Consider the following 27,625-nt stretch of genomic DNA (forward strand, 5'->3'; position numbering starts at 1 on the left):
TTAGCCAAGATTTTACAATAAGTCATGCTTCATGGGTGCAGTTCTAAAACTAACAAGAATGGGAAATCACATTGCTATCTCCTTCTGAGCCACCTATACAAAAAGGACCTACAGTCAGTCACCCTCAGTTTTGAGCTTTCTGGTTCATGTCCAACAATTGCCTACTGAGCAGATTAACATTCACATAGGGTGGCAAACTTGAGGATGGAGAAGAACCAAACTGTAGTTCTGGAAATGGTTCCAGCGGCTACCCAGTGGTCCTTTGGTGTCATTCACTGTTGCTGCTGCTGCTGCTGCCGCCGCCATCCTCTTGCTTGGGGGAGGATGAACTGTCTCGGACTGGCAGCAGGTCATAATGGCAAGGGATGTGACTGTTCTTTGGGAGGTCATATGGATCCTGGGTGAGATGCCCATTATTGCTGAATATTCCTTGGACAACACTCACTGTAGGTTCTGTGACAACCAGGGACACATTAACTGATCAGCAATGGAAATTAAAAAAAAAAAAAAAAAGAATATGGCATTCCTTGCAAATATCAAACACACCAGAGGAGCTTTTATAAAAATATAAGAAGGGACTTCCCTGGTGGCACAGTGGTTAAGAATCTGCCTGCCAATGCAGGGGACATGGGTTCGAGCCCTGGTTCAGGAAGATCCCACATGCTGCAGAGCAACTAAGCCCATGCACCACAACTACTGAGCCTGTGCTCTAGAGCCCACGAGCCACAACTACTGAGCCTGCATGCCACAATTACTGAAGCCCGCACGCCTAGAGCCCATGCTCCGCAACAAAAGAAGCCACTGCAATGAGAAGCCCGCGCACCGCAACGAAGAGTAGCCCTTGCTCGCCACAACGAGAGAAAGCCTGTGTGCAGCAACGAAGACCCAACGCAGCCAATAAATAAATAAATTAATTAATTAATTAATTTAAAAATTATATAAGAAAATATTATTTTTTAAAACAAATGATCCTTTTATAATCACATAGAGGTGGCTACGCTGTGGTTGGTAGACCCACTGACGCTCACAAACGATGCTCAGAACAAAGGGTGACTGTATGGTTGGGATGAAGACATCAACGGAATATACAGAAACCCTGGACATGAATCACTGTCTGCAAAAACCTGGAGATAATCTAGTCCAAACCCCTTCCTCTACAGATAAAACAACGAGGTCCTCTGGGGGTCACTTGATTCATGGAAACACATAACAAGTGCACAGCTTTAGAACTCAGGACTCAGGCTCTCAGTTGAGTTCCCATCTCACAGTGGTGAGCTTAGGGGACAGCTCAAAAGGGAGCTGTTACTGACTTTTTAGAAATAAATGTAGTTTATTATGGCTTCCATTTTAAAAAGTTGTCTTAATACTTTAAACAGAATTATGTATCTTTCCATGACATGCCTATGGCCTAAAATGAATGACAAATGACTAGAATTAAATAAGTCACTTCATTTACAAGTACAGTTGACCCCTGAACAATGCAAGGTTGGGGTGCTCCACACCCTCCCCCAACCCGCTGCAGCTGAAAATCCACACGTAACTTCACAATTGGCCCTCCTATCCACGGTCTCACATCCTTGGATTGAACCAACTGCAGATCACGTAGAACTGTAGCATTTACTATTGAAAAAAATCCGTGTATAAGTGGACCCGTGCAGTTCCAACCCATGTTGCTCAAGGGTCAACTGTAGTAGAGAACTTTTTTCAGGCGTAAATCATAAACATTGAGAAAGATATGGAGAAAGAAAAATGAAAATATAAAGCTCTACTATCTAGCCCAGGATAGCTCTGCCCAGGATAGCTCTGGTATGTTTTAACTTTCCTCAAATGGTATTTGCAAGGGGCAATCAAAATAACTCTAATACTAACTGAATTCTTATCAATTTGTATCAGATTCACATCAGAGTATTACTAATCTAATAGACAAATTTAAAAGTAAAATGTTCCAATCCTTCTAAAAGCATTATATTAATATAATGAATGCAACCAGGAAATGGAACCATCTGTTTAATCCACTTGAACCATTTGTTTTGGCTAACTGGACGTATTAGCTAATATGATACATATGCTATTCCACATGCATGCTAAAATATTCACTATGGTTACAAAACAAAAGATGGATGACCGGGTGGGAGGTAAAAAAAAAAAAAACAAAAAAAAACACCTTACTTTGAATTTTCTAAATGGTATTTTCCCTGAAAAGTTCATTTGACACCAACTAATATGATCACCGTAAACACAGGTTAACATTTAAAATACAGACCATTATTTTCAATACAGTGTATATGAACTGCAACAATTGTATTCTCAAGGACTTTAAAATTGTTTGAAAAGAATATTCCCACTCACTATGTTCTTTCTTTGGTTAGGAAAACTTACCAACTTCATAGACATTCTTGTTGGCTGAAGTTGAGTTATTGATCTCTGCATATGGGGAATCTCTCCGCGCAGGTGATTTCATCTCCACATAACCACACTCTGAGTGTTTGGGAATAAGGACGGGTGGGTCTTTAATAGTGGCATACGGGTTTTCAGAACTGCTTAGGGAGCAGTTACTTGAATTATATTCAGAATGCTTTCCCAGGTCTGTGAAGAGAAATGGGGGTGGGGGGAAGCAAATGCTATTTCATGGGCAACATCATTTATTTTCTTGGCGATAACTGACTTGGGCACATTACTTATTTTTCTTCATAGTTATCTATAATTTTTAACAATGAAAATAATGGCATCCATTTTTTACGTATTTTGGAGAGAATCTGCTATAAAATTACCCATCCACAAAGTAATTTTTGCTCCTCTCTAAGGTGAGGACCAATGTAAACATCATGGATTTGATTTCATTTTTATTATCACACTCAAATAAAATTAATTCCACTCTATTTTACTAATAGTCTCTGAATCCTCAAAGGCTTCAGTCAAGACCCCATCTGTTGCTGACCCCAGGAGCATAAGAAGATACTATTATCATGGTAAGGAAGGCAACTATGCTGTGAGGCTTCTTTGTAAAACCTCAGGTCTGGGCACCTGAAGTTACTACTCAAATTCCTTCCAAAAAGCAGGCTTCAATGAACGTGTAACCAAGCTGATCTCTTCCTCTTTTCCCTGATATTTCCTTTTTCATATTTCTCTCTCCCCACAAGCTATATTTCTTTGAAAGGAATTATGAGTGTTTTCCCAGCAGATCAAAGCCTTGGTTCTCCAAGACTTCTGCTCTAACAAGATCCACCTATGTTCACTCTCTTGCTGGCAGTCAAACGTGCTCATGTCTTTGCTGGAGTAATTAAACCCCCTAACAATGCTACATTTTCCCTACAGTGCCACTTTCGCTGGTTTAACAAATTATTTGTCTCTGAGGTAAAAAAAAATTTTAATTGTGTTCTGATAAATGTATTTCTTCCTCAAATTTACACTATACCTTTCAAGGATTTTCCCATATAACTTCTGTCAAGTCCAAAAGCACCTGTAACAAAGGAAGAAAAAAATATCCAGTGAGGACTGAAAGAAAGAAAACTCATCTAATATTCTCAGGTCCTTGAAGAAGATGGTTTGGGTACCCACTGTCTCCCCACTGCAGGAAATAGCCAAGGATGCTGCTTTCCAAACCTCAACACCAGATCACTCGTGCCAGATGTTTCAGTACTTAAGAGTTTAAAAAAATATTATATAGCATTCTGAGCATTCTCCTGCTCATTTCAGTGACTTTGGGAAAGGCTGGTCAATATGGGGTAGAAACTGAGGCACAGATGAATCAGTAGACTTGATTCAAGGTTGCCTGGTGGAAAGGACACAGTCAGGCTAGAACTGAGACAAAGGACTGGGATCTCATCACTCGTTAGCTACATGACTTTACACAAGATGTTCAACTCGCTGAGCCTCAATTTTCTTATCTCTAAAATGGGGAAAACACAACCCACCTTCTAAGTCTTACAGGGTTGTTGTGAACATGAAGTGAAATAGACCATAGGGAAAGGCATTGCAAACTCTGAAGCGCCATATAAATGAATGGTGTTTCAGTTACTGTAACACTTTTTTTTAAATTTATTTTATTGAAGTACAGTTGATTTAAAATGTGTCAGTTCCTGAGCTACAGCAAAGTGATTCAGTTATATATATATATATATATATATATATATATATATATATATATATATATATATATATATTCTTTTCAATTATGGTTTATTACAAGATATTGAATATAGTTCCCTGTGCTATACAGTAGGACCTTGTTGTTTATCTATTCTATATATGTAATAGTTTGTCACACATTGTTGCTAGGAAAAGTTAGCAGTTTCTATGATTCCACTGGGAAAGGACAACTGGAAATTTCACACTTGAACTTTCCTGGACTCTGACCCATGTCTGTTCCCTCGCTGATTTTAATCTGTACCTTTTTGCTGTGATAAACTGTAACCATGAGTATAACAGCTCTTAGTGAGTTCTGTCTTTCTAGCAAATTATTGATCCTGTGGGTGGTCTTGAGGACCCTTGAACTTGTAGTTGGTATCAGAAGTGAGGGTGGTCTTAGAGATTCTGGACTTTTTAAAGGGACCCGGTGAAGACAGGCAGCCTGTGGCCTGACAGCAGCCTAATCAAAGAACTCTATGTTATTCTTTGCCTAATTCCCTTGGCCATCTCCAAACTGTGGCAAAGTCTTGTTAAATGTCTGTCTTGATCTTAGCTGTGCAATGGCTAGCCTTCCCCAAGGGGTTAAGGAGAGGAGCAACATGGGGTGGTTAGTAAATCAGGGAACAAGAGCGGTGCTATGAGACCAGCCACTCATGGCAGATTCCCTCTTCTCTGCCCTGGAAGATCAGGGTGCAGTTTTAACAAGGAAGCAGGTGGGCTTCCTCATAAACTCCTGTCCGTCCCAATCCCTGAACAGGCGCTTTCAAATGCTCCAGTTAATCTACTTCATACAATGAGCCAGAACGTGATCCTTATCTCTATTTTACAAACAAACAAATCAGTCTTGAGAGGATGACTGGCACAGTGTCATATCACAGAACCAGGAATTGATCTCACAGCTTTTGTGTCAAGTTCAGGGCCCTTTGAGACAGCATCACAACTTTCCCATCATTTAAAACTACTACACACTTCATTATCCATAATGTGCCTTATTCTGTTCTTTGTAAGAAAAGACTTTTTTTATGCAACAACTTTACAGGGATATTAAATGCAGAATTACTTTTGGATGGGAACAAACCGAGGAGATCCAGAATTTCCAATGAAGACTTGATGTTACTAATAATCAGTCCCTTGGGTCTCACTGAGACAGAAAGCGGAGAAATTTATATGTGACAATTATAGTGACTGTGTGTTGTGTTCTGGAATCAGGACAAACTCCATTAAGTGGAGATGGAATGAGAGAACTTTTCCCTCATTAGTGCTGGGTGGTATTTTACTATTATCAATTCATGTACTTCTTTGAGCTAGATTATTAACCTCCCTAAAGTTAAGTGATTTCACCAGTAAGTATAATGTGAATCTGATATATAAATAATTTTACTCTAAGTATGTAGAAATACACATCCTAGTGATAATGTTGGTTATCAACTGAAGAATGCAGTTAAAAGTTAAGAATTTGTACTCATTTGCTACTTAAACATTTCCATTTCCATAGTAAGAGGGGATTCCAGAGCCCACAGGGGTTGGTTCCTCTATGTGGCTCAGGTGAATTGACATATACGATATTCACAGAAGGATCGAAGTGAGGGGAGGCAGAAGACCAACCGTGAGACCCAATTTTACCCCCTTCCTTCTATGAAATCTTGGACAAGAGAGTTAACCTCTTTGCTTATTCCTCTATAAAACAAGATTTGTGGAAGGGCCCACACAGTAGGGGGTGCCAGATTTAGTAAATAAAAACACAGGAGGTCCAGTTAAATTTGAATTTTAGAGAAACAACAAATAATTTTTCATATAATTTTTCATGGAATATTTGGGATATATTTATACAGAAATTGTTTCTTATCTGAAATTCCAATTTAATGGGACTTCCTGGCAACCTTACCACCAAATAAATACATATGAAAGGGTTTGCTGCCCCTAAGATGCTGCACACATGTTAGTTACTATATCATTCCATTCCTCCCTGAAAATAAGGGGTTGCACCACATGCTCAATGGGGTATCAGAGCAGTTCTTTACGTGTGGTCCAGGAATCCCCAGCCCCTTTGCAGGAGGGCCGCGAGATTAAATGTTGTGTTCTCATCATAATATAACACTATTTGTCCTTTCCACTCTCATTCTCTCTCAGGTGTATGTTGGAGTTTTCCAGGAGCCACACCAAGTGTAAGATCATTACTGATCAAACACAGAAGCAGAGATGAAAATCTAGCTGGCCTCTATTAAGCCAGATGGTAAAGAGATGTATAAAAGTGTTAAACGGCGCCACTCTTCTCACTAATTTTTTTTGTTTAATTTTGGAAAATGTAGTTATTTTTCATAAAAATGCATCTTATGTTATCATGAAATGAGATGTTATTATAAATTAGTAACTAGCTCTTTAAGATGTTCTCAGATTTTATTTGTAATATGGTAAATATCAGCAGATATAACCCATGTCAGTAGGGGTTCTTTGGGCTCCTCGATTACTTTTAAGGGTGTATGAAAGGGTCCTGATTCCCAGACGTTTGAGAACCACTGACTTACTATTTTCAGAACCACTGATTTACTATTAGATATCTAGTTGATATCTCTATTTCCTCACCTAAAAGAGGAAGGGCCTCTAGTGAGGGTGCCTCAGATTAACAGAGAGCAAAGAGAAGCACACACCCTGGAACCAAGCTGACTAGGTTCAAATCCCAGCTCCACCATTTAATAGGCTTTGACAACTTACACAAGTTACTTAACCTCTTTATGACTGAGTTTTGCAACTGTAACAGGGAGATGATGATGATAATAATGGTACCTATAACAGTACCTGTGAGAATTAGCTGAGTTAATACATGGAGAGGTGGGATGTAAGCTACGAGCAGGCAGAGATCCTTGTCTCTTTTTATCAATTCCTGGCTCATAGTAAGAACTCAATAAATGTTGGATAAATAAAGTCCTTAGGACAGTAAAAGCCCCATACAGGGATTAAGTATAATCCTATGACTTTGTTTTTCCATGCATGTTTTCAATGGATCGCTTTGGCACTGTCATGAATCTGTGACTGTTTCGGTGACTAAGACAAAGATGCTTGTGAAGGTGGGGAAGTGGAGGGACTTGCCAAGCTCGTTGAGGTAGCCGCCGTGTTTCCAGTCCGCAGGCAGCGTGCCTGTGTAGTCCACCACAGGGCCCCTCTTCCCAGGATTCACATTTTTCAGGTTCACAAACAGCTGATTGTTTTTTGACTGTTAAAAATATAAACAACAAAAGACTTAAAGAGAAAATACAATATGGCACAGTGAAGTGTTACCCATCTGGGGAAAGTAAGTCCATGGCATGTATCAAGGTCCAGTCCTTACACGAGGATGCACCAAGAGGCCAAGGTGACTGCTTCCAACCTGGCAGGACTTAGAGGCAGCAGGAGTATGTGTCCCTCGGTCCCAACCCTTCCCTCCACTGCCGCAACTTCTCCATTTCCTGCTGTCGCTCTGTGCCAGTTAGACCTTACTTGGGTTTACATACATGGAACTTTGAACTGAAAAAAACAAATTCTTGGTCTGAGCTTTCCCATCAAACACTGTATGATCTTGTACGAGTCACTCTTAGCAGTTTTCTTAGCCATAAGCATGAGGATAAGATGATCTACTTTGCTCCCTCCCTGAATGGGAATAAGAACAAATGGTATGATAAATATCAAAGTCTCTGGAGAATGTGAAGTGCTATTTAACTATGAGGCACTATAATTAAAATCCAGCTGCATTAATTTAATTGCAACTGAATTAATTTAATTAGCTTGGTTTTCTTCTACTAAAGAGCTGGAATTAGACAACGGAGACTGGAAATATAATTCAGGCGCAGTTTGGAAGGGAGAAATGTTTGGGATTTCAGAGCACTGTGGAAGAGACCTGGGGGTGAACTGGGTGGTACCAGAGGAGCCACTCTGGGGCCTCCAACCTCTATGGGCATCTGTAAAATGGGACAATGACTCTTGATTCATAGGATTGGTGTGAAGATTAAATCATTCTAATCATTTTACAAATTTATATTTGTAAAATGATTAGAATTGCCTGGCACATAGTATTAGGTTGTTTCTATTTGATAATTTTTGACCCACAAAAATTCAATTTCATGTGGTTCAAGTGAAATAAATGCATATTATTGTTGTTGTCATTACTCAAATACGGGTGGCCAGGAAAGGGCACTAGAAGACAGGTGGTCACAAAAGTCAAACTTGGCAATTTTACCCAGGCCTGAGTCCGCCATAGGTTTGGTCTGAGATGTTACTTTAGAACCTCATGCAATGTTAGAAACATTTTTCCAAAGAAGTGCAACGAAAACAGTACAAGTTGTAGAGACAGCGAGACTGACTCACCTCGTGGCAGCCTCAATCACAAGCGATGTTTGGAAGTGACTTAAATTCCCCATTACTTAGGGGTTTTTGTCAGTAAACCTGAGATCCTAATACACACCCATGGGATTGTTTAGAGGAATAAATGAGATAATAGACGTATGTACGTAGAATGGCAGCTGGCAAACAGTAGCCCTCATACATGCTTGTTCGTTCCTCTCTCCCCTGCCCACCCTCACTGGCTTAGACCATTTCCTCTCACCTTTGCGATGGTCATCCTGTCCCTGTTGTTGACATGAGGGGATGTGGCACACTGGGTGAGTGTGTGGTAACTGGGATTGGTGAAGTAATGGCTGTTAGCATTTCCACCATTGCTGTGAGGAAGGGTTTCTGCCAGAAGAGAAGGAAATGGTTAAGATGGCAGGCTCCCTACATGCCCGTGGGAAAGAGGGAAGCAAAATAACAAGAACAAATGTTTGGACTGCTTCCATATCACAGGCGGGACAGAATCCCTTCTTGCCCTGCATATGCAGCAAAGCCTCTAGAAGCAGCAGGCATCTGCCTTCCTACCTGCCTCCTGGAAAAGTGTGAAAGTATCCACCAAGAACTGCTCTTTGCTTTGGAGCTTGTAGAAGCTGGAAAGGCATCACTTTGAAGCTACTTCTGCTGTAACTTTCTTCTTTTTTTAAACACTCGAATTCTTGACACAATATTCCACACTAGAAATGCACTACTAAGTAAATCAGCTACTTTATGGATTCCCCCAGAATCACTTTATTTATAAACATGTAACCCACCTGAAATCCTTCAGTGATTGTCCCCAAATTAATAAATACCTTAAGTTTCCAAATTCTTCACTTATGTGGTTACTTCTTCTCAGGATTGAGCGTGTCACTTAAAAATTTACTTTTTATGGGGTCTCGTGACAGAAAGGAAGATTCAAAAGAGTTTTCTTAAAGAACAGCCTTGGTTCTTGCTAATCCCCCCAACTGTTTCTTATATAACTTGGTTGCTGTGCAGCTAATGATCCCCATGTGCCCCAGGACAGGCTGGAAGGCACCTTGGAAGAACGCAAGGCCAGAGACAGAAGACCGGGTCCTCATCCCTGATCTGCTCCATGACCTCAATAAAATTATGGCCACCTTCTCCTCTCCCCACCCTGTCCCCCACATATGACAACAGCTTGGGACTGGGTGCCCACCAAAGCTCCTTCCAGGTTGAAATTCCCAACATTTAAAGCAACCATATAATGAATCCAATTTTAAATCCCTCATAGAAGACAACAGCGATGATTTTACCACTGTTGTCACATAAAACGCATTTCTAACAATGCATCTTTTCCAAACATAAAATTTTCTCAAGGCTGATTGACAATAACAACGGGCAGCATGGCCAAAAATGCTCAGTTTCAAAGAACCAGGACGAAGCCTCATTTTTCAAGGAGTAAAATGCCTCGAGTCCAGTCTCACCTGAAATGGCATAGTCTGCATTCATGACCCTCATAGCGGGGGTGTAGGTGACTGCTGGCATGCTCGATTCCTTCCCCTTCTGCTTGTGTCTATAAATAATGAACAACGCCAGGAGGAACAGAACAACTAGGACAAGAATGATGATGCCCGCAATGGCCCCGATCTGGTAGGAATCAGTGGGGAGAGCTGTACTGGTTCTGCTTAAGCTGTTCAGATTTCCAACTATTATAACACCAGCTAGAAAAGGAGAAAAAGAGATGTGAGTAAGGATGACAATGTGCCGGATACATATTTGGTCTCTATTTACGAAAATCTCCCACTGTGCTAATGCCTGGATATTTTCAGTTCGTGAAATGTCAATTTAGAAACTTTGGGAAACAGAGAAGGAAGGAAAAACAAACATTCCTCATGTTCAGATGTTGTTGGCTTGTGTGTGCCCAGAAGAGGGCTTCTCTAAGCCTCAAAAAAGAGACAGGATTTCCTAAACCCAAAGATTTAACAGTAGGGTTTGAGAGCTTCTCACAGATTTCCAATTAAACGCTTAGATCAGCAGTTACTTGGGGGTAATAATTTATCTAATTTTTATTGTTCTTTATTTATTATCCAGCATTAAGCTTATGAATGGCTAACTCAAGTGCCTAACTTTATTTTATGTCTATCCTTAGCATTTCTAAGAGGAAAGTAATTTTCCTTCCAGTCAAGAATAAGTCCATTAGAAATCTAGCACAAGATCAGGATCTGCCTTGTCCTAATTTCAATGAGCCTTTTACCACAGAAGATATGTTCTATGAGGTATTTTCTATGACAGAAAGGTCTGTCCCAATAATACCTGGTAACATCACCCTAAAATCTTACTCATTAAAATTCAAAATTTCATTTTACATAGTTCTTCCTTGAGTTCCATCAAGTGAAGGCACAAGTGGGGCTGACAATCAAGAAACCTGGCATCTAAAAAAATGGATCCATACATTCTGAACTTTCCCTTAAGCTCTTAGGCTGCAGTTTCATCATCTGTAAAAGAGGAAATAATGAATACATCCTTCATGGCCTCCATGAAGGTACTTCCAGCTCAAATGTCCTTATGACTTTATGATTCTAAATGCTAGACCTTATAAGACAGCCTGCCCCAAAAGGCAGGCACCAAGGCCAGTGTAGTGTGATTACAATGTATTTGTAACAACAATGTTACTGTGGAATATAACATTGTATTGTTATGATGGTCAAATACAAATCATGAGCATGCCAAAGTTATTTTATGAAAGAAAGGTAAATAGGAATACCCACATAGTTTACTGTTTAAGATGATTTCACTTACATCACTATATGAATTTTCTGAAGCCTTTACAGCCCATGTGTTTATGACATAGAGAAAGCACCACATGCGCTAGGAACTCTCTGAAGGCCATGCTTCAGAACCATCTTTCTCAAGGGAGCCATCCACCCCAGAATCAGAATTGCCCAAGTAGGACTGACTATGTATATTGCAGGTAGTCCCCGGTGACTGTGATATACACCCTAGTTAAAAACCACAGACACAAGTTTCTTGAAAGGCTAAACATGCACATACCATATGACCCAATCCTTCTATTCCTATGAACTTACCCAAGAGAAATGAAAGCCTATGTCCCCAAAGACTTGACATACTACTGTTCACAATAGCTTTGCCTGCAGTAGCCAAAAACTGGAAACAATCCAAATGTCCATCACAGGTGAATGAATGGGTCAACAAATTACAGTATATCCATGCAATAGAATACTACTCAGCAATAAAAGGAATTGAAGTATTGATACACACAGCAACATGTTTCAAAAATAATTATGCCGAATAAACAAAATCAGACAAAAAATAGTACAGTATGGTTCCACGTATATGAAATTCTAGGAAATGCAAACTAATCTATAGTGACAGAAAGTAGATCAGTGATTGCCTGGGACCTAGTCGTGGCAGGGAGGGAACTTTGGGGGATGATGGATGTATTCATTATTTTTATTGTGGTGATAGTTTCATGGGTGTATACATACATCAGATTTTATCAAGTTGTATACTTTGTGTTGTACATATGTGTTATATATATATATATGTATGTGTATACATATATACAGTATAATTATATATATATATATATACATGTGTTGCTTTTTACAGGTTAATTATATTTCAATAAAGCTGAAAAATTGTAGGCACAGTGGAAAACTCATGAGCTTTGGAATCAGACAAACCTGGTATCAAAACACTAACATATTCTAGATATATGCAACCTTGGGCAAATCACTCAACTTTTTTCAGCTTTAGTGTCCTCATCTGAGTAAGTATCCTTTACTAGCATCCTTACCTTGATCACATCGTGCCCCCTTCCATCCTGGGCTGCAGTAACAGGTCCCGGTGATGTGGTCACAGGTGGAGTTGTTCAGACAGTCACATATCTGGCGACAGCCATAGCCATATGTTCCTGCAGGGCACTCTGAGAAGAAGATGAGAGGCCAATGTAGCTCTCCAGCCTTGGGAACCAGGGTCAAGGGTCTTACTGTATGATCTGGTGTGTCTGGAGGCCAGTCCTTCCAGGGGATCCCTGTTCAGGGAGACTTGTACCACCTAGGGTGTCCTAGAGCTGGCTGGTGTGCCCTGAGTCATGCTGGGACTCACAGGCCAGGCAGCACAGAGACAGAAACTGAGGCCCTCATCACAGCTCTGGGCACTTTCAGATTCTATTGTATGTACCCACCTCCCTGATGGAGGTTTGTAGAAAGTCTGTGGAACCCCAGTGGAACTGATGAAGATCATCACTAAGGGCAATCTGAGATGACTCCACCAGGCAAAACTATGGGATAGAAGGGGACTACGCTGAAAAGTGTAAACTAGAGATGCTTCTTTGAGAACATGTATATTTTACTGTAGGCTTTAGGATCCTCCTGAAGGCACATTTTGACTTGGATTAGCTGGGAGCAGGGGAAGAGGGAGAGGGCAAGCTTTGTTAATTTTCTAGGTTTGAACTTCATTTACCACAGAAAGGCTCAAAATTTGGATTTGCAGGTTGAAGACTGAGAGACTAAAATAGTGAGATTTTTTTGATGTAGTCGTAAAGGAGTTGGGCATGAATTTCAAAGAATATACTAGGCATGTTAAATGTAAAAATTATTATGACAAAACACTGATGTTTTTTGTAAAGTGAGCAGCAGGGGGCAATGTGCTATTACTATCAGAGCTCCCCGTCAGACACAGGGTTTCTATTTACACATGAGCATTAGGAAAAGTCTCCAAAAATAGGGACATTTTAATTTGATGTTCAGAGTAATCATGGAAGCACTTCAGATGTTTTTATTTAATAAGCCCATAACCATTCTGGCATTCAAGTGAAAGTCAGTTTAGAGCCTATTCTGGTTTCTAGGCATATATGTATGTGTATATATGTTGAGACATTTATACACATACACATAATATTTATATACACAAAGCAGTGTGCAGGCAACTGTGGGACTCAGTATCTGTTTCATGATTAAATGAACTAGCAGTGCAAAACTAAAATGGGGCCATCTCTGTCCAGGCTGATTCCTGGATGTCACTCTTGTTATTTACTAGATGGGAGGATAGGCAGATATATTCTAGAGTTTGGCACATAGACAGCCAGGCAAACCTGGCTGTCCAGTGGTGCTGTGAGGTTCTGGGGAGGGGTCGTGGAGGGAGAGCAGTGCTTTGTTGCCCAAGTCCTACTCTGCTGATCAACCTTTCCAGGCCACATTGCTCCTACAGCCATGTAATCTTTGTTGCATCCTTCTCAAGAGCACACCCTCTGTAAGCAGGAAACGTCCTGCACCTTTCCTGTCACTTATGGTCAAAGAGTGAGCCTCATACGGCCCTAAGACCTGATTTATTCATCTTGAACATTGAATGAAAGTCACAGAGGAAAGGAACAATAAACTACTTTGAAATACCCAGTCTAAGGCTAATGTTCTTACAGCCCTGTGAGCAGATGCACAGCTGCTGGGGTAGAAATGGAACCATAAGGATGGGGAATTCCAATAGAGTATATGCTCCCTGAGTGGGATTTTTACAACAAAAAAATTGAAGGCAATATATTGTCTGGAAGGCTGTTAATACTCAGATGAGGAGTAGTTAGTGGAAACGGTATAAAAGCACTATCAAGAGAAGGTTGTCAAAAGCGTGGCCGTGTTTGCACGGACTCACCCCTCCCCCACGGCGGGGCTGGCACTGGGCTCCCAGCCCCTCTGCCCCCCCGTGCACCCAACCTGGCCCTACTGAACGCACACCCCTCCACTGCGAGACCCTGGCACTGCCTCTGCCGTGAGGAAAGCCTGACTGGCTCTTTGAAAGCTCTGAGCAGCCACGTTCCAAAAATAAGAAGGGGAGGAAGAAAGAGCCAGGACGAACAGATGGAAAACTTGAATTCTGTCTTCATCCTTGTAGCCACACCCCCTCCACCCAGAGCGCTGATCAGTTCCTCAGAAGAAGAATTTTGAGGACAAGGACAGCCAGCAAGAATCCCAAGGTGGCGGGGTCTCTGGGAGAGGAAGGAAGTCAACCGCGCTGTTAAGGGACCAGCCATCAGGCGGAACAACCTCAAAGCTGTGGGTCCTGCGTCGCATCGTCAGGAGTTCTAGGGGAAACAACAGCGCCTAGAGATGTCTCGCTCTCACACTCACTCTGCTCGCAGTGCTTCCCCATGAACCCAGTGCGGCAAGTACACTGTCCGGAGATGTGGTCGCAGTCAGCTCCGTTTTGACACCGGCATATCAATGCACAGTCCTTTCCATAGAAGCCCAGGGGACATCCTGTGCGAGAAGGAAGGACAGCAGGGTCAAGAGCCCGCTGAGGAGAAACCCAGCTCCGCCTCCAACATATTTGTGTTTGAACCTGAAGGACGCTGAGCCAGTAGAGAGAGAATAAAGATAATAATGCACATCGCAGCTTCTCACAACGGCTTCTTTGAAGTCCCAAGATGGAGCTCTTGGGAGGAACTTGTACTTCAAGAGCAAGGGGAAGGGCAGTTCCATGCCTGGGGTTGGTTTAACCAACGCTGGTATCCCTGGAGGCGAGCTGGTGTCTTCTAACAAAGCATTCCATCAACCCCATGGAAGTCCGGGGACATTTCCCTTCATGTTTTTCACTCAACTACTAGAATCCTGGACTCAAATTCCATGGACTGAAATGAGTACTTTGTTAAAATTACCTACATGCTTTTATTTATAGTACAGAATGTCTCCAAGTCTGCTACTAGCCCTGTCCTCCCTATCTGTTACTCTCTTATGTACTAGTATCTTCTTCAGCAAAGATGTGTGGTAGAATTCTGATCTTAAAAAAACTTGCACTTCATACGTGCATTGTTAAAAAAAAAGCAATAAGCCTTCTTACTGCTGCACAACTTTCAAGACCCAGACTACTGGGGCCTTTGGGTTGAGGACATGCACAAGCCCTATTGGCTTTCTTGGGCCAGCAGCTGCCCTGCAAGAGTGTTTCAGGGCTCTCTGCCATCATGAAAACTTCAATGCGGGCTGCTCGACGGCTGTTTCCAAGCATCACATGTGCTTTTTCATCTTCCCTTTTTCTTATAGAAGTTTTAACGAAAGCTCAACTTTCAAGAAACAGAGGCAGAGCATGGATGCCAGCATGCAATGACATCATTTCCACATATTTATTTAGCACCTACTCTGTGCCAGATTCTTTCCCTGCATCCTCTCATTGAATCTTTTCAATAACCCAGAAACACAGGGATAGATATTCTCACCCTATGGATGGAAACTGAGTCCAAGTCACACAGCCAGCAAATGGTAGGATGGCAGGGCTACGATACAAACACAGGGAGGTCTGGCTCCAGATCCCATGTTCTTCCCACTGTGCTGTGCTACTTTTACTTCAAAAGGTCCTCTGATTGAAGCAGGTCCTAATTTTAGAATTATGCACAATAACCTTTCCTTTTTCTTTTCTCTGAAGAGCTGAAAAACTTTCTATATATACAATCTTGGCAGAATATGCTTGAGACAACCTCCCTCCTCGTCAATTTTTCCTTTCAAATCACGGCTCAAGGTCCACACCCCCTTCTAGAAACTTCCAAAAGACTTGTTCAGTCTGTCCTCTAATTATGTTCTCTAATTAGTATGAAATAAGAGTTGACTGATTTCTGACCCATCTTTCTTCCTCAGCTCATTTCCGTGATTTAAAATTATATATTACTGAGGGAGGGAGACGCAAGAGGGAAGAGATATGGGGATGTATGTATATGTATAGCTGATTCACTTTGTTATAGAGCAGAAACTAACACACCATTGTAAAGCAATTATACTCCAATAAAGATGTAAAAAATAAATAAATAAATAAATAAATAAATAATATATTATTATTACTGATCACCATAATACATGCTTTCCTGTCTTGTCTCCTTTATTCCACTGAAGACAAGAGGGCAGAGATCAGTCTTCTTATCCGAACAGTGCTGAGCTGTGGAGTAAGTACTTTGTACATTATACCCTATGACGCTAAAAACCTCATAGAAGAAGAGACAGTGAAGACATTGTGTGACATAAAATGGAAAAAAAGAACTAGTGGTTCTTACAGCATGATCCCAGACTGACATCACCCCTTGGAAGGCTGTTAGCAATGTGAATTCTCAGGTCCCACCCCAAACCTAATGAATCAGACACTCTGGGAGTGGGGCCAGCAGTTGTGTTTATCCAGCCAGCCGGGTGATTCCGGAGCTCGCTAAAATTCAAGAACCACAGAACTGGTCTTCTCCAGGAGCATACATTAGGTCAGGCAGTGAGGCTTGTTGTCTTCCCTTCCTTTCTAATCACTGCCACTTATCCTAAGCTTTGTGCTGCTAGAATAAATGACAGGGAATCTGAGCCATGTAAATAGGGCCTGGTGAAAGGAGAGAAGTGAAAGAAGCTGCACACCGTCACTTATAGCATCACTCCACCTCAGTGTCCTGATATGACACAGGGACAGCAAACCTGGAACGTGGTATCTCTTAACTGCCTAGAGGAATTTAGATGTCTCAGGGTCACTGGGTGATGAAACTTTCCAATGCCAGGAAGCTTGGGGAGCTCAGCTCATGCATGCGCAGGGTAGGGCCGTGTCCCCTGGGGTGGGCCCCCCCTTTGGTGAGCCTCCGAAGGCATGCCACTTACTCTGAGTGCAGTAGAGCCCCGTCCAGCCCGGAGTACATTTGCATTCCCCATCGTAGGCGCTGCAGAAGGCCCCGTTGTGGCAGTTGCACGTGTGGATGCAGTTGGGACCCCAATGCACAGGTGGGCAAGCTGAAAGCACAGCATGCATGGAGAGCTCTGTGAGAGTCCTGAGGCCAGTACCCCGAAGAGAGGATCCCACCCGCCTTACACAGCTCCTCGCGTGTGACAGGTCAGCAGTGAGCATCAGGACTGAGAAAGACCGTGCTCCGCATCAGTCTCAATTCCGGATGGTAATGCTGATGGCGACAGCAGCCATCATGACGGACATGGTATTCGTACACAGACTGCAGGGTGAGGTGGGCAGAGTAAACATCATTCCAAATTTACAGAGTTAGTTATTTAACAAACGCACATTGAGACCTATAGATGCCCAGCACTGTTGTAGGCCCAGGGGAGATAGCAGAGAACAAGACAAGGTCCAGACCACCCTCTGGAAGCTTGTAGTTTAGTTGGGGAGGCAGGCAAACCACCCACCCACCCAGCCGACCAAAAAAATAAGGGAAGTAAGGACTATAAGAAAAAATAAAATAGGGAAAGGGGACAGGAATGATGGGGGCTACTCCTTTACAGAAGGCCTCTCTGAGGAGAGGACATTTGAGCAGAGACCATATGCGCAAGATGGTGTGACTCGAGAGAAGTTAAGGAACCCAAGGTCATATAATTCACGTCTGTGATGTCTAAACCTGCACGTGTCACTCTACTCTAGAGCTGTCCCTAGAGGCTTGTCTTAAATGTGAAGGTTCCCATTTGTTTGTAAGACTTGGTTTACTGTAAAAACTCTTAACTGGACAAAGCGGAAAATAATCAAACTAAATCATTAGGGGTCATCATGCACTGAAGAGCAATCAGAACCTCAGATAAAGTATCTGTGAAATAACATTTAAAATTATGGGGTAAAATGATTTGATTTACCAAAGAAGTACTTTTTATTCATACTAACACTTCAAGAACTACTTAAAAGAAGAAACACAATTTCTATATGGTTATCCAGTAGGGAATATGGCCCCAAGAAGATAATAAATAAATACGAAGTAATTAAAAAATGAAAAAATTTTCTCCCATAATTGTGTGTACCATTTTTGCCCAAGAGCAAGGGAAAAATCACAGCTGACACTTGAAGTCTGGAATGAACTTTTGAATGGATTTTCTGAGTACAAGACCCTCATTTTACAAATGAAGAATCATTTTAGTGAATAAGCAAAGTGCTACCTATTTAGGTTCTTTCCAAGACATGAGTTGGATTTAAATTCGGGACCACTGCATAGAACTCTTACTGAGGGGAAAAAAGCCACTTAAAAATTAAAATAACAGGGCTTCCCTGGTGGCGCAGTGGTTGAGAGTCTGCCTGCCGATGCAGGGTTCGTGCCCCGGTCCAGGAAGATCCCACATGCCGCGGAGCGGCTGGGCCCGTGAGCCATGGCCGCTGAGCCTGTGTGTCTGGAGCCTGTGCTCCACAACGGGAGAGACCACAACGGTGAGAGGCCCGCGTACCACAAAAAAAAAAAAAAAAAAAAAAAAATTAAAATAACATATCTTATAATTATTCATATAGTCTTTCTTGATTATTTAAATACTCATACTTCAATCCTAAAGAATTTGAAAACAAATGTAAATAAATGGTTGATCAGTTGTTCCCAAACAAGACTTACGTTGAGAGCAGTCACTGCCGATCCAACCTGGGTAACACTGACAAGATCTGTCAATGGGGTTACAGGTTCCATTGTTGGTACAGGTGCAAATTCCTGCACAGTTTTTCCCAAATCTGCCACTGGGACACACTGTGAATAAATCATAGGTCAGAAACTCACAATTACATCTCATCTCACAGAACCCTAGACTCAGGATAGGAAATGACTTTAAAGGTCATCAACCCAGCCATCCATTTGGTAGCTGCCTCCACTCAAGAGCATCCCTCATCCTGAATGAGCTCATTTTTACAAACATCTAAAGCCAAAGACCCTCATTAAGGCACCACAAATCAGGAGACATCACCACATTTCTAGAAATCTTCCTGGTTCCTTGCTCAGGGAGTCAAAATCCTTCCTCATATTGTTTTTTCATGGAAGGCCGTTTCCAATTAAAACTGAAAAGTAGCACAGCTCAGAGAATAAAGAGATTGTGCTGGATTGGCAAGCCAGCTTTTCCAAAGCTCAAAGTAATATTTACAGAAGCTGCAGCCACAGCATACCAGAAGGCATCGCTAGCTGCTAGCTGAAGACGCACGTGTCCTTTGGGAAGCCTGAGGACAGGCTGCATGGGGCGTGCTCACCACCACGTATTTCTCCCAAAGCCTGCGCACCCTACCTTCATTGCAGAGGGCGCCTGTGAAGCCAGGCAAGCAGTCACACAGGCCTGTGATGTGGTGGCAGGGCCCACTGCTGTGCACACACTGTGGACACGTCTGGCTGCAGCGATGCCCATAAAAACCAGGGGAGCAGACTGAAAACAGAAAGGAAATAGTTATCTTCCCGGAGATGTGTTTCTCTCTTATTCCACATAAGGATCTAGTTCAAGTTTGAGGTAAGAAAAAAAATTCTTTTTAATGATACTGAGAATTTTCCAAGTATAAAACAACAACAAAAGGAATGAGGGCACTCTTTAATAATGAAAAGAAGCCAGTAAACTCTGAATTGCTTCAGGGCAGGCAAAATGTCTTAGTTCTCTTTATTTTCCCATTTATGGCCCCAATTAGCTCGAAGCTTGGCATAGGGCAGGGGCTTGAGGAATTTTTGTTGAGCAAATAAATTAAAGAAATAAAATTCTAAATACTAACAAGGCCCAAATAAATACTTTCAAGCCACACGTTAACCCTTTATTCTTTAAGAGTCATTTCTGGCAATAAATAGATCTACAGTCAGAATTAAAAGATTGTTCCTCCTCAAAATGGTCCAGATTAATGACTGTAATTGAAAAGTGAAAAAGCAAAATGCTTTATAATTAGGCTCTTCCCAAGACATTATTTGGATTTAAGTATAGAATGACAGCACAGAACACTTAATGCAAAAAATTGTAATTAAAAGAATAGAATAATGTATCTTACAATTAGTCATATATTCCTTTCTTGATTACATTTACTGAAAGATTGAGGGAAATCTTATGGATCACTCCCTAACTCAAAAATTCTATTGACCAATGTCATCAGCCCCCATTTTAAGCTCTGCAATCCTATTTTCCCCTGAGCACTGGCTTTCAGACTACTAGAAGGACGTATGATTTGCCGCAAAGTTTGGCTGATGTTGACTTCTGGTAATTAAGGTAAGGCCAATGCCAAAATGATTGAATAAAATAGTTACAGGTCAATGGATTTCTGGAACACCGTTTGCAAGATTTAAGGCAGGATCAAGAAACTGATGATGATGCCAACAAGGCAATGAAATCATTCCTGAGAAGAAATGGCTAAAGCCCCATCTGTTAGGTTAGTCCTGAAGGTTGGAAAGAATGAAGCCTTTGGGGAAGGGCTATCGAGTGAGGACAGCTCTGCAAAGGACAGGGTGACCTACGCCACTCTCCCCTGCCCTCGACTGCAACAGAACACTTCTATGAACTGAGGGGTGGGACAGAGATCAGGATTCTGTACACAGTGATCTGAGAAGGGAAGATGGAAACTGCCGTCTAACGAGACACTTACTTCTCTGACAAGTGGTGCCTCGGAACCCTGGCGCACACTCACAGATGCCGTCATCGGGGGAGCACGAAGCCCCGTTTTTACAGTAGCAGGGCAGGGAGCAGTTGGGGCCCCAGCGTCCCTCAGTGCATACGCTGTCACAGTGGACACCTGAAACAAGGCACACGGGCAAGGCTGAGTGAGAAGCCGTTGGGGCGGGTGCCTGGGATGCTAAGTCAGAGACCAGGACCAAGGTCACCATGTCGACTCTGAGGTATCACGGGCAGCAGTGAGTGGGGATGATACAAGGCTTAAAATCCACTTATACACATCAATACATCATCATATATTGGATCATATATCATATCATCGTACCATTAAAATAATCCCGGAACTGTTTTCTGTGGTGTCATAAAGGGGAAGAAATAGAACATCTTTGTTATACTGATTTTTCTCCTTTAGGAGGAGAGAGCAGAGGAGAAGCCCAAGGGCTCTGTCTACTGAAGGCAACATTTATCAAAAATACTATGTCCTTTAGCCTCCGGTAACTTCCTCCCTTCCCCATTCTTTGTTTTTATGGAGAAATGGACAAAGTGTAAAAAGATAAGGTGAAGCAAAAGGTGGTTAAATTGTGTTACGTAAAGAAAATCTTCCCCTGGAGCAAACAAATAAACACAGTCTTAAAATACTTTCAAAATACAGTGTGCAAGACAGAAAGATATACTAATCTGTGCCACCAAATTCCTCTTTAAACATTTAATCTGCCATTGGGCAGACACAGGCAGAATATCACTAATGAAGTTACTCATAGCTGTTGTCTAAGCTATTGATTATTATGAACCCATATGCAGGTGTTTAACTCTCAATCTGGAAATAGAGAAACTTTAGAGTCAGTTACGAGTGACCAAATGCCTAAAGGAAACAAAGAAAATCCAAAGTTGCAAAAACTAAAAATAAAACCAGGTTTTACTTGAGGTAAATGGAAGTTTCTTTTGTAAATCTGTATTCGAAATGCCACAGGGGGCTCTTTCTTGTAAGTCAGAATACTTCACAACTCAAAGAAATGCTCCTTGCATTGAGAGGCAAGAAGAATGAGTTATAATTAGGAGTGAACTGGAGACTGCTGGCCTCAGACCAAGTGAAAACACAGTACGAACAAGCCCACTCCCACTCTGGCGATTCCAGAACACGAACTCCACCCGTACCAAGGAGGCTGACAAGGCCCTGTTTTGTATTAAAGTTTTTGCTCCTAAATTGATTAGAAGAAAAGTTACCATGGCCCAAACCTTAACACAGAAGCAGCCCCAAACCATAAAGTGAACGTTGCTAATTGGTGGCCAGTCATTTCTGCTGAAATAACTCCACTTTTGACTGTTCCTGTTTTTCTCCATCTGAAAGTCTTCTGCATGGTACAGGCTGTTAAGTAGGCATGAAAAAGCACAGACCTCATTGTGTTTCACTTGAACTTACAACAGACTGTTATTTTAGCTTGGCTGCTGGCTGAAGAAAGGCAAGCAGGCCTGTTAGAAGCCAATTGGGGTTTAAGTGTTCCCCATAAAATAAAACGTGGAATTTTGGCCTACTATGATATTTTCTTTCTTGAGTTCACAAATATTTGATCTTTCTTTCAAATCTTTTTCAAAAAACTGAGATGGAATTGCAAATGCTATGCTCCCCAAGTGTGCTAAAGCTGCCCCAGAGCCTTAGCTGGTGTTTTGACTCATAGCTCTACTAGGCAGAAGCATCAAATGGATTGAGGAGCAAACCACTTTGAAAGAGGCTGCAAATCTAAAGTTTGTTTTCCAAATTTGAAAGAAGTACCCATAAAGGTAACCCGCTACAGGCTTCACTCTCTATTCAAATTCAAGTCCTGAGCTCTGATGGTGACCCAGCACTCCTATTTAGCAGCAGCTAATATGGGACACCTGCTTCATTGAGACCCAGACGACCCCTGGCCATTTTGGTCTAGAGCTACCCAGGCAAATCCGAGTTAGGATTTTAAAGAAGTGGAAGCTGAATGATTATCTGGCTAATCTGAAAATCATCCTGAAAATTAGTCCTGATTTTCGACACTTTTTTTGTGGGATAGGCGTTTGCGGGAGGTGGAGATTTAGCCATTTATGGTGATTTAGTTTATCAACTACTTACCAAATCTCTACATGACAATAAATGCAGTTAAGATGGAATACACTTTAGATCAAAAAGCATATGCTGCTTTTTCACATTAGAAATTATCATGATTTATGTATTAATTAGCACATTCTCAATCAAAGCATGTCAAGAAAAATGATGCCAGGGCAGATTGGCAAATCAGAATAAAGTGATCCTTTATTTCATATCTGTTTCCTCTTCTCTAGTAGGTTTGTCCAGCTGGTTAACATAACCATCAGTCACAATTAACTTTATCTAGGTAATTTTCATAGAACTAACAAGGCCCCCGATATAGCAAGGAGATCCATTACAAAGATAAACTTTTTTTCACATGATTTACCCATCATTTCATTTCCAGAGAATCACAGGGAATTCTAGAGATCATTTATCAAGCCTTCTGTCTCCAATCATATGAGCATATTTCAATAGAACCAAGCTTATGTTTAAATAACTTTTATTTTAGGGCTGCAAAGAAGTCTTTCCTTGGCAAGTAAATTATAACAATTCTATTACCAACTCGCTTTAAAAATTCAATTCCTTTTTTTTTTCTCTATCACTAGTAAAAGTGAGTCATCATTTTGCAGATATTAATGCCAAATCTATTTGGAGACAAATATAAAGCATGTTTCAGTCAAGGGGCAACTCCAGGAAAAAAGCATGAAGCTGTCTTTTTTCCTCTTGCTTCACCATTTTCTCCTATTGCTATTCCTCCCCCCTGGACCTCTGTGCCCTCCTGTTATCTTTCATTTCATCTTACAGTCAGAAAAAGATAAGATAAATTTATTATTGCTGAGTTGTTATCTTCTCTAGAAAATATTAGTATTTTAAGACAGCATACAAGTTAGAAGCCTAAGAAATAAATCTCTAGCTGTGGAATTTTCAGGCAGTAGGGCTGACTGAAATTTAGGAGGTAGTACTGGGGTAAGTGCTTCTCTAGGTCACACTTGGTATATGGCCACTGATATGACCTCCATATAGGGCTAACCCTGCAATGAAACTTTCTCCAGGATAGGGAATTGTAAGTTTGCTTTAACCATTTTTTGGGGGGGTGGGAGGGGCTGTGTGTTTTGTGTGTGTGTGTGTGTATTTGTGTATGTGTTTTATTCCTTAATTATTTCCATTGTTCTTATCCTACTCTTTGCCAACCTTGCTGGAGTGCTATAAGACATCTTTTTCTTACCTTGTTTGTCAAAGACAGAAAAGAGAATTCAGCTCAATAAACATTCAAGGGGTCTAGAAACTGCTGGCTTGCTCGTGAAAGGTTCTCTAAAAAAGACCTCCAATTCTAGAGTGATAATGGCCCCAGGACAGGCATATCCAACCCTGTCTGGGGATCATGATTAGGGAAGGAGTTACCTTGTGAAGGTGGAGGAGGGTCCCAAGCTAACAGAATGGTGGGTGCAAGGTTCATGCCCTAAGAAGTATGTGTCTATCCTTCAGAAATCACAAGTGTTGGGGACAGCTGAAATTGGTGCTGGGAAAAGCAGGAAAGGCAATGGGCAGCAGGCAGTGGTCACATAGGGAAGAGTCAAGGATGCCATGCTGTGGAGTATGAGCTTCCTCCTGGTGTTAACAGAGACCAGATGGACAATTAAGTAGGAGAGAGGCATAGTTAGATTTGTGCTTTGTAGGAGGGAAGATGATGGTTTGAAGACGATGAGCCTGGAAGAAAGAAGACATGTCAGGTGGCTATTTTGGGTTACCCAAGTAAAAAGTGATAAAAATGACAAGGTCTTGAATGAAATCAATGGCACCTGGGGGCAAGATGAATTCCACAGAGGTGCAGGAGAGAATGCAGATGAAAGACCATCCCCCCGCCCATATTCCATCCAGGGTAGTTTAGGAATTCTGGCAGCTCTGTGAGGGAGAGACGGATGATGCCTGCTTTTGTTCACTGCAGTGCCCAGCACATGGAGGGTGTTAAATAAATGTTTGTTGAATGAGTCAATAAGCACAGTTCCTCTTTCCAACATAATATTCAGAACCATTTTCCAACTGTATGGAGCAACCATATCATTCTTTGCTTCTCTGAAGAAGTTACGAGAAGAGCACTCAAACCAGGAAGCCCAACACGTGAATGTTTTGTGCACCTAAAACGGGGACTCTTCCCAGCTAAGGGGGTGGAAATGTCTGCCCTGCTTATTTTGGGCAAGACAGACTTTGATGAGCTCAGGTCTGTGATTTTAAATGTTAGGCCAGATTAGAAAGCAATAGAAGAATTATGGGACATCTTAAGGAAATTCTTTTGGAATGTTTATCAAAGTACAGATAGAGGCTTTAATACAAGTTACTTCAGGAAACAACTTCCTACACTACTTGGAAGAAGGGACAAAATCGGAAGGGGATGTCTTTAAATTTGCAGGACTCTCTAGTTCAATGGAAGCATTTTTTCCTGATAAATATTCTAACACTGATAAGGAGGTCTGTGCGGGACTGTTTTTGCCAGGACTGAGGACAAAGAGCTCTTTGATAGCCTTCACGAGTTGCTAGGCAATGGCTGAGTGATCGTGATAAACTTCAGCTAAGCAGCTCTAAAGAAATGTTCGTGCATTTAATGCCTGATGCATTATACCCACGGCCTCCACGTGAAATCAGCATTCACTAGGCATTTGTGATTGCATGAATGCAGTAAATAAATCATCTGGGGTGTCATTATTTCCCCTCTCAGAGATCTAACCCAAACTCCTTGTCTTGCTTAACTGTATATATTCCTTATACAAGTATTGCAATATTTGGGGCATTAATGAATGAAGGAAATGATTTTGATTTGATGTCTTTCTCCCGAGCAACGAGCTACTAAATATCTGTTAGAGCAAAGAGTGAGATTTGTTAACAATCACTGGGCCTGGTGATTATAGGAGAGAGGAACTAAATTATTTAGTCATAACATTGTCTCTGCTTTTCTAATCCTCTGGACACCTGAAGAAGAGACGTATGGCAGTGTAGACAAGTGACTCCCTGGTCTATCTACCTCTGCCCACACAATGACTTCCCTGAGAGTCATGAGTGTCTTCCTGCCGGCCAGGAGCCGGTGCTACCTCATCTTCCTGTTCCTAGCACCGAAGCACTGTGGTTGCATACAACATGGAGATACTCAATAAATGGTTGATAAATCAAATGTTTTCTCTTTCGATACCATAAAAGTTAAAGGAAGAAGGAACTGCTATATTGGTAGCCAAGTTGAAAAAAAATCTTGATAAATAAATAATGTAAATCAGAGATGGTTGTATTTGCAGTGGCAACACAAAACACCAGAGAGCATGGCCTGACTTAGTCTGGGCCCAGATAAAAGCAAACAGAACGAAATGCCAGGCAGATTAGGGATCTGGAAGCTTGGCTTTTACAACAGCCTTTCTTTTGGGAGGGCGAGCCCCTCCCTCCACCCTCACTTTAGGGACCCCATGTTCTGCTTTTAAATTACTCCTTCCCCCAAGACCATGTGACAGACAGACATATGCATGTGCTAGCACATTTCCCACCCCTCCTGCCCCAATATCTTAAAGGGTCAAATAACAAGTCATTTGCACTTGTGGCTGATTGGGTGCAAAGTACGTTGATTAAAACTCATGTGCACTTGAATCTGCACTTCTATGTCACTTGACAAAGAAAGGTGGGTCTCCCCTTACTATGACAATTCAGGCATCACCGATCAGTGTCCGAAGCAGCAGCTCCCTTACTCAGCTGGTCAAACTCGGTGTGTGTGGGGAAACTTAGAAAGGGGGGCTGTCCTTCTGGAGAGGTGCTGGGACCACTGCAGGCCTGGTTCTGCTTGCTGGGAAGAGTAGAAAAGCTGGCTGGCCTCTTCTCATGAAGTTGCCTGCAGTGTTTCCTCTTTCCAGTGCCTCCCTCCCTGGCTGGGCTCAGACGAGCACCCCACCTCTCTTCCTACTCTCCTTTCCCCTCCTCATCATTATCCATGCCCTGCTAGTCCCGCTCTCTTTCCTAAGACTCCTAGACTTTGCTTTGGCATCTTAATCTCTTTTCTCTCAGTTTAGCATTTAACTTTTTTGTTCTGGAATGAATGTATCTCTAAGCCTCCTCTAGTCTTTTGCCACTGGCTATGAGGTTTTCTGTCACAGAAATGCTCCCCTGGACTCCAACCTCTTCAATCACTAGAGTAGCAAGGTAGAGCAGAAGCCAACCCACAGATGGGTAATTACTCCTGCAATTACCAGGGTAACTTTTTAAATAACAGACAGGGCCAACAGGTAAGGATGTGCAGGTTGTATGCTGCACAAGAGCCCCTGGCTAAAGGGCTAAGTTAGAGTAGAAATCCAGCTCATTGCATTCTACCACCAAGAAGCACACCCTGAGGGAATTCCAAACCTTTTCCAAATTTGTCCGAACGGTACTTTATGGGCTGGCAATGACTCCATCCTCCTCCTCATGCACCCTCCAGATTGTCGTTTAGTAGGTGTGAAGTGGGGATCAGGAATATATGAGTTAAAGGAGTTCCCAGGTGACAGTGATCTTAGCCAGGGTCGGGAACCAGCCTGGAGAGTGCATATCCTCCCAGACAGCTGGAATGAAATCCTGATTAGCTGTAACACTCAGCAAAGAGGTGATCTAGCTGACTGAAGTCAGAGCAGAAAGGAAGGGAAAAAAAACATCAGCGTGTTTCCACTGTTTTTGGGAAAAACTTTATAAAGCATATCACTCCACTACTCTGGAAACACACATACACACACACACATACACTAATTATATTTCACTGACACCTGGGATTTCAGAATAATGATTTTGAAGAGTCAATTTCATT

At 41.8% G+C, this 27,625-nt stretch overlaps 1 protein-coding gene across 3 annotated transcripts in view; it reads right to left on the reverse strand.

The window, feature by feature from the left end:
- Nucleotides 1-268: 268 nt before the first annotated feature.
- Nucleotides 269-27,625, reverse strand: part of MEGF10 (multiple EGF like domains 10) — a gene marked incomplete at both ends in the record, with an annotated part of 154,294 nt that continues 126,937 nt past the window's right edge. For 2 of the 3 annotated variants that reach the window (XM_079704027.1, XM_079704026.1), the window contains 12 exons: nt 269-453; nt 2,380-2,586; nt 3,416-3,460; nt 7,216-7,339; nt 8,705-8,832; nt 9,912-10,148; nt 12,245-12,373; nt 14,571-14,699; nt 17,052-17,180; nt 18,761-18,889; nt 19,416-19,550; nt 20,740-20,886. In XM_079704027.1, the coding sequence (XP_079560153.1) occupies nt 269-453; nt 2,380-2,586; nt 3,416-3,460; nt 7,216-7,339; nt 8,705-8,832; nt 9,912-10,148; nt 12,245-12,373; nt 14,571-14,699; nt 17,052-17,180; nt 18,761-18,889; nt 19,416-19,550; nt 20,740-20,886 (1,724 nt within the window). Of the gene's footprint in view, nt 454-2,379; nt 2,587-3,415; nt 3,461-7,179; nt 7,340-8,704; nt 8,833-9,911; nt 10,149-12,244; nt 12,374-14,570; nt 14,700-17,051; nt 17,181-18,760; nt 18,890-19,415; nt 19,551-20,739; nt 20,887-27,625 lie in introns of all 3 variants that reach the window. The other variant, XM_079704028.1, reaches the window with a different exon arrangement.

This window comes from Hyperoodon ampullatus (genome assembly GCF_949752795.1).
Source record: "Hyperoodon ampullatus genome assembly, chromosome: 4".
Classification (NCBI taxonomy): domain Eukaryota; kingdom Metazoa; phylum Chordata; class Mammalia; order Artiodactyla; family Ziphiidae; genus Hyperoodon; species Hyperoodon ampullatus.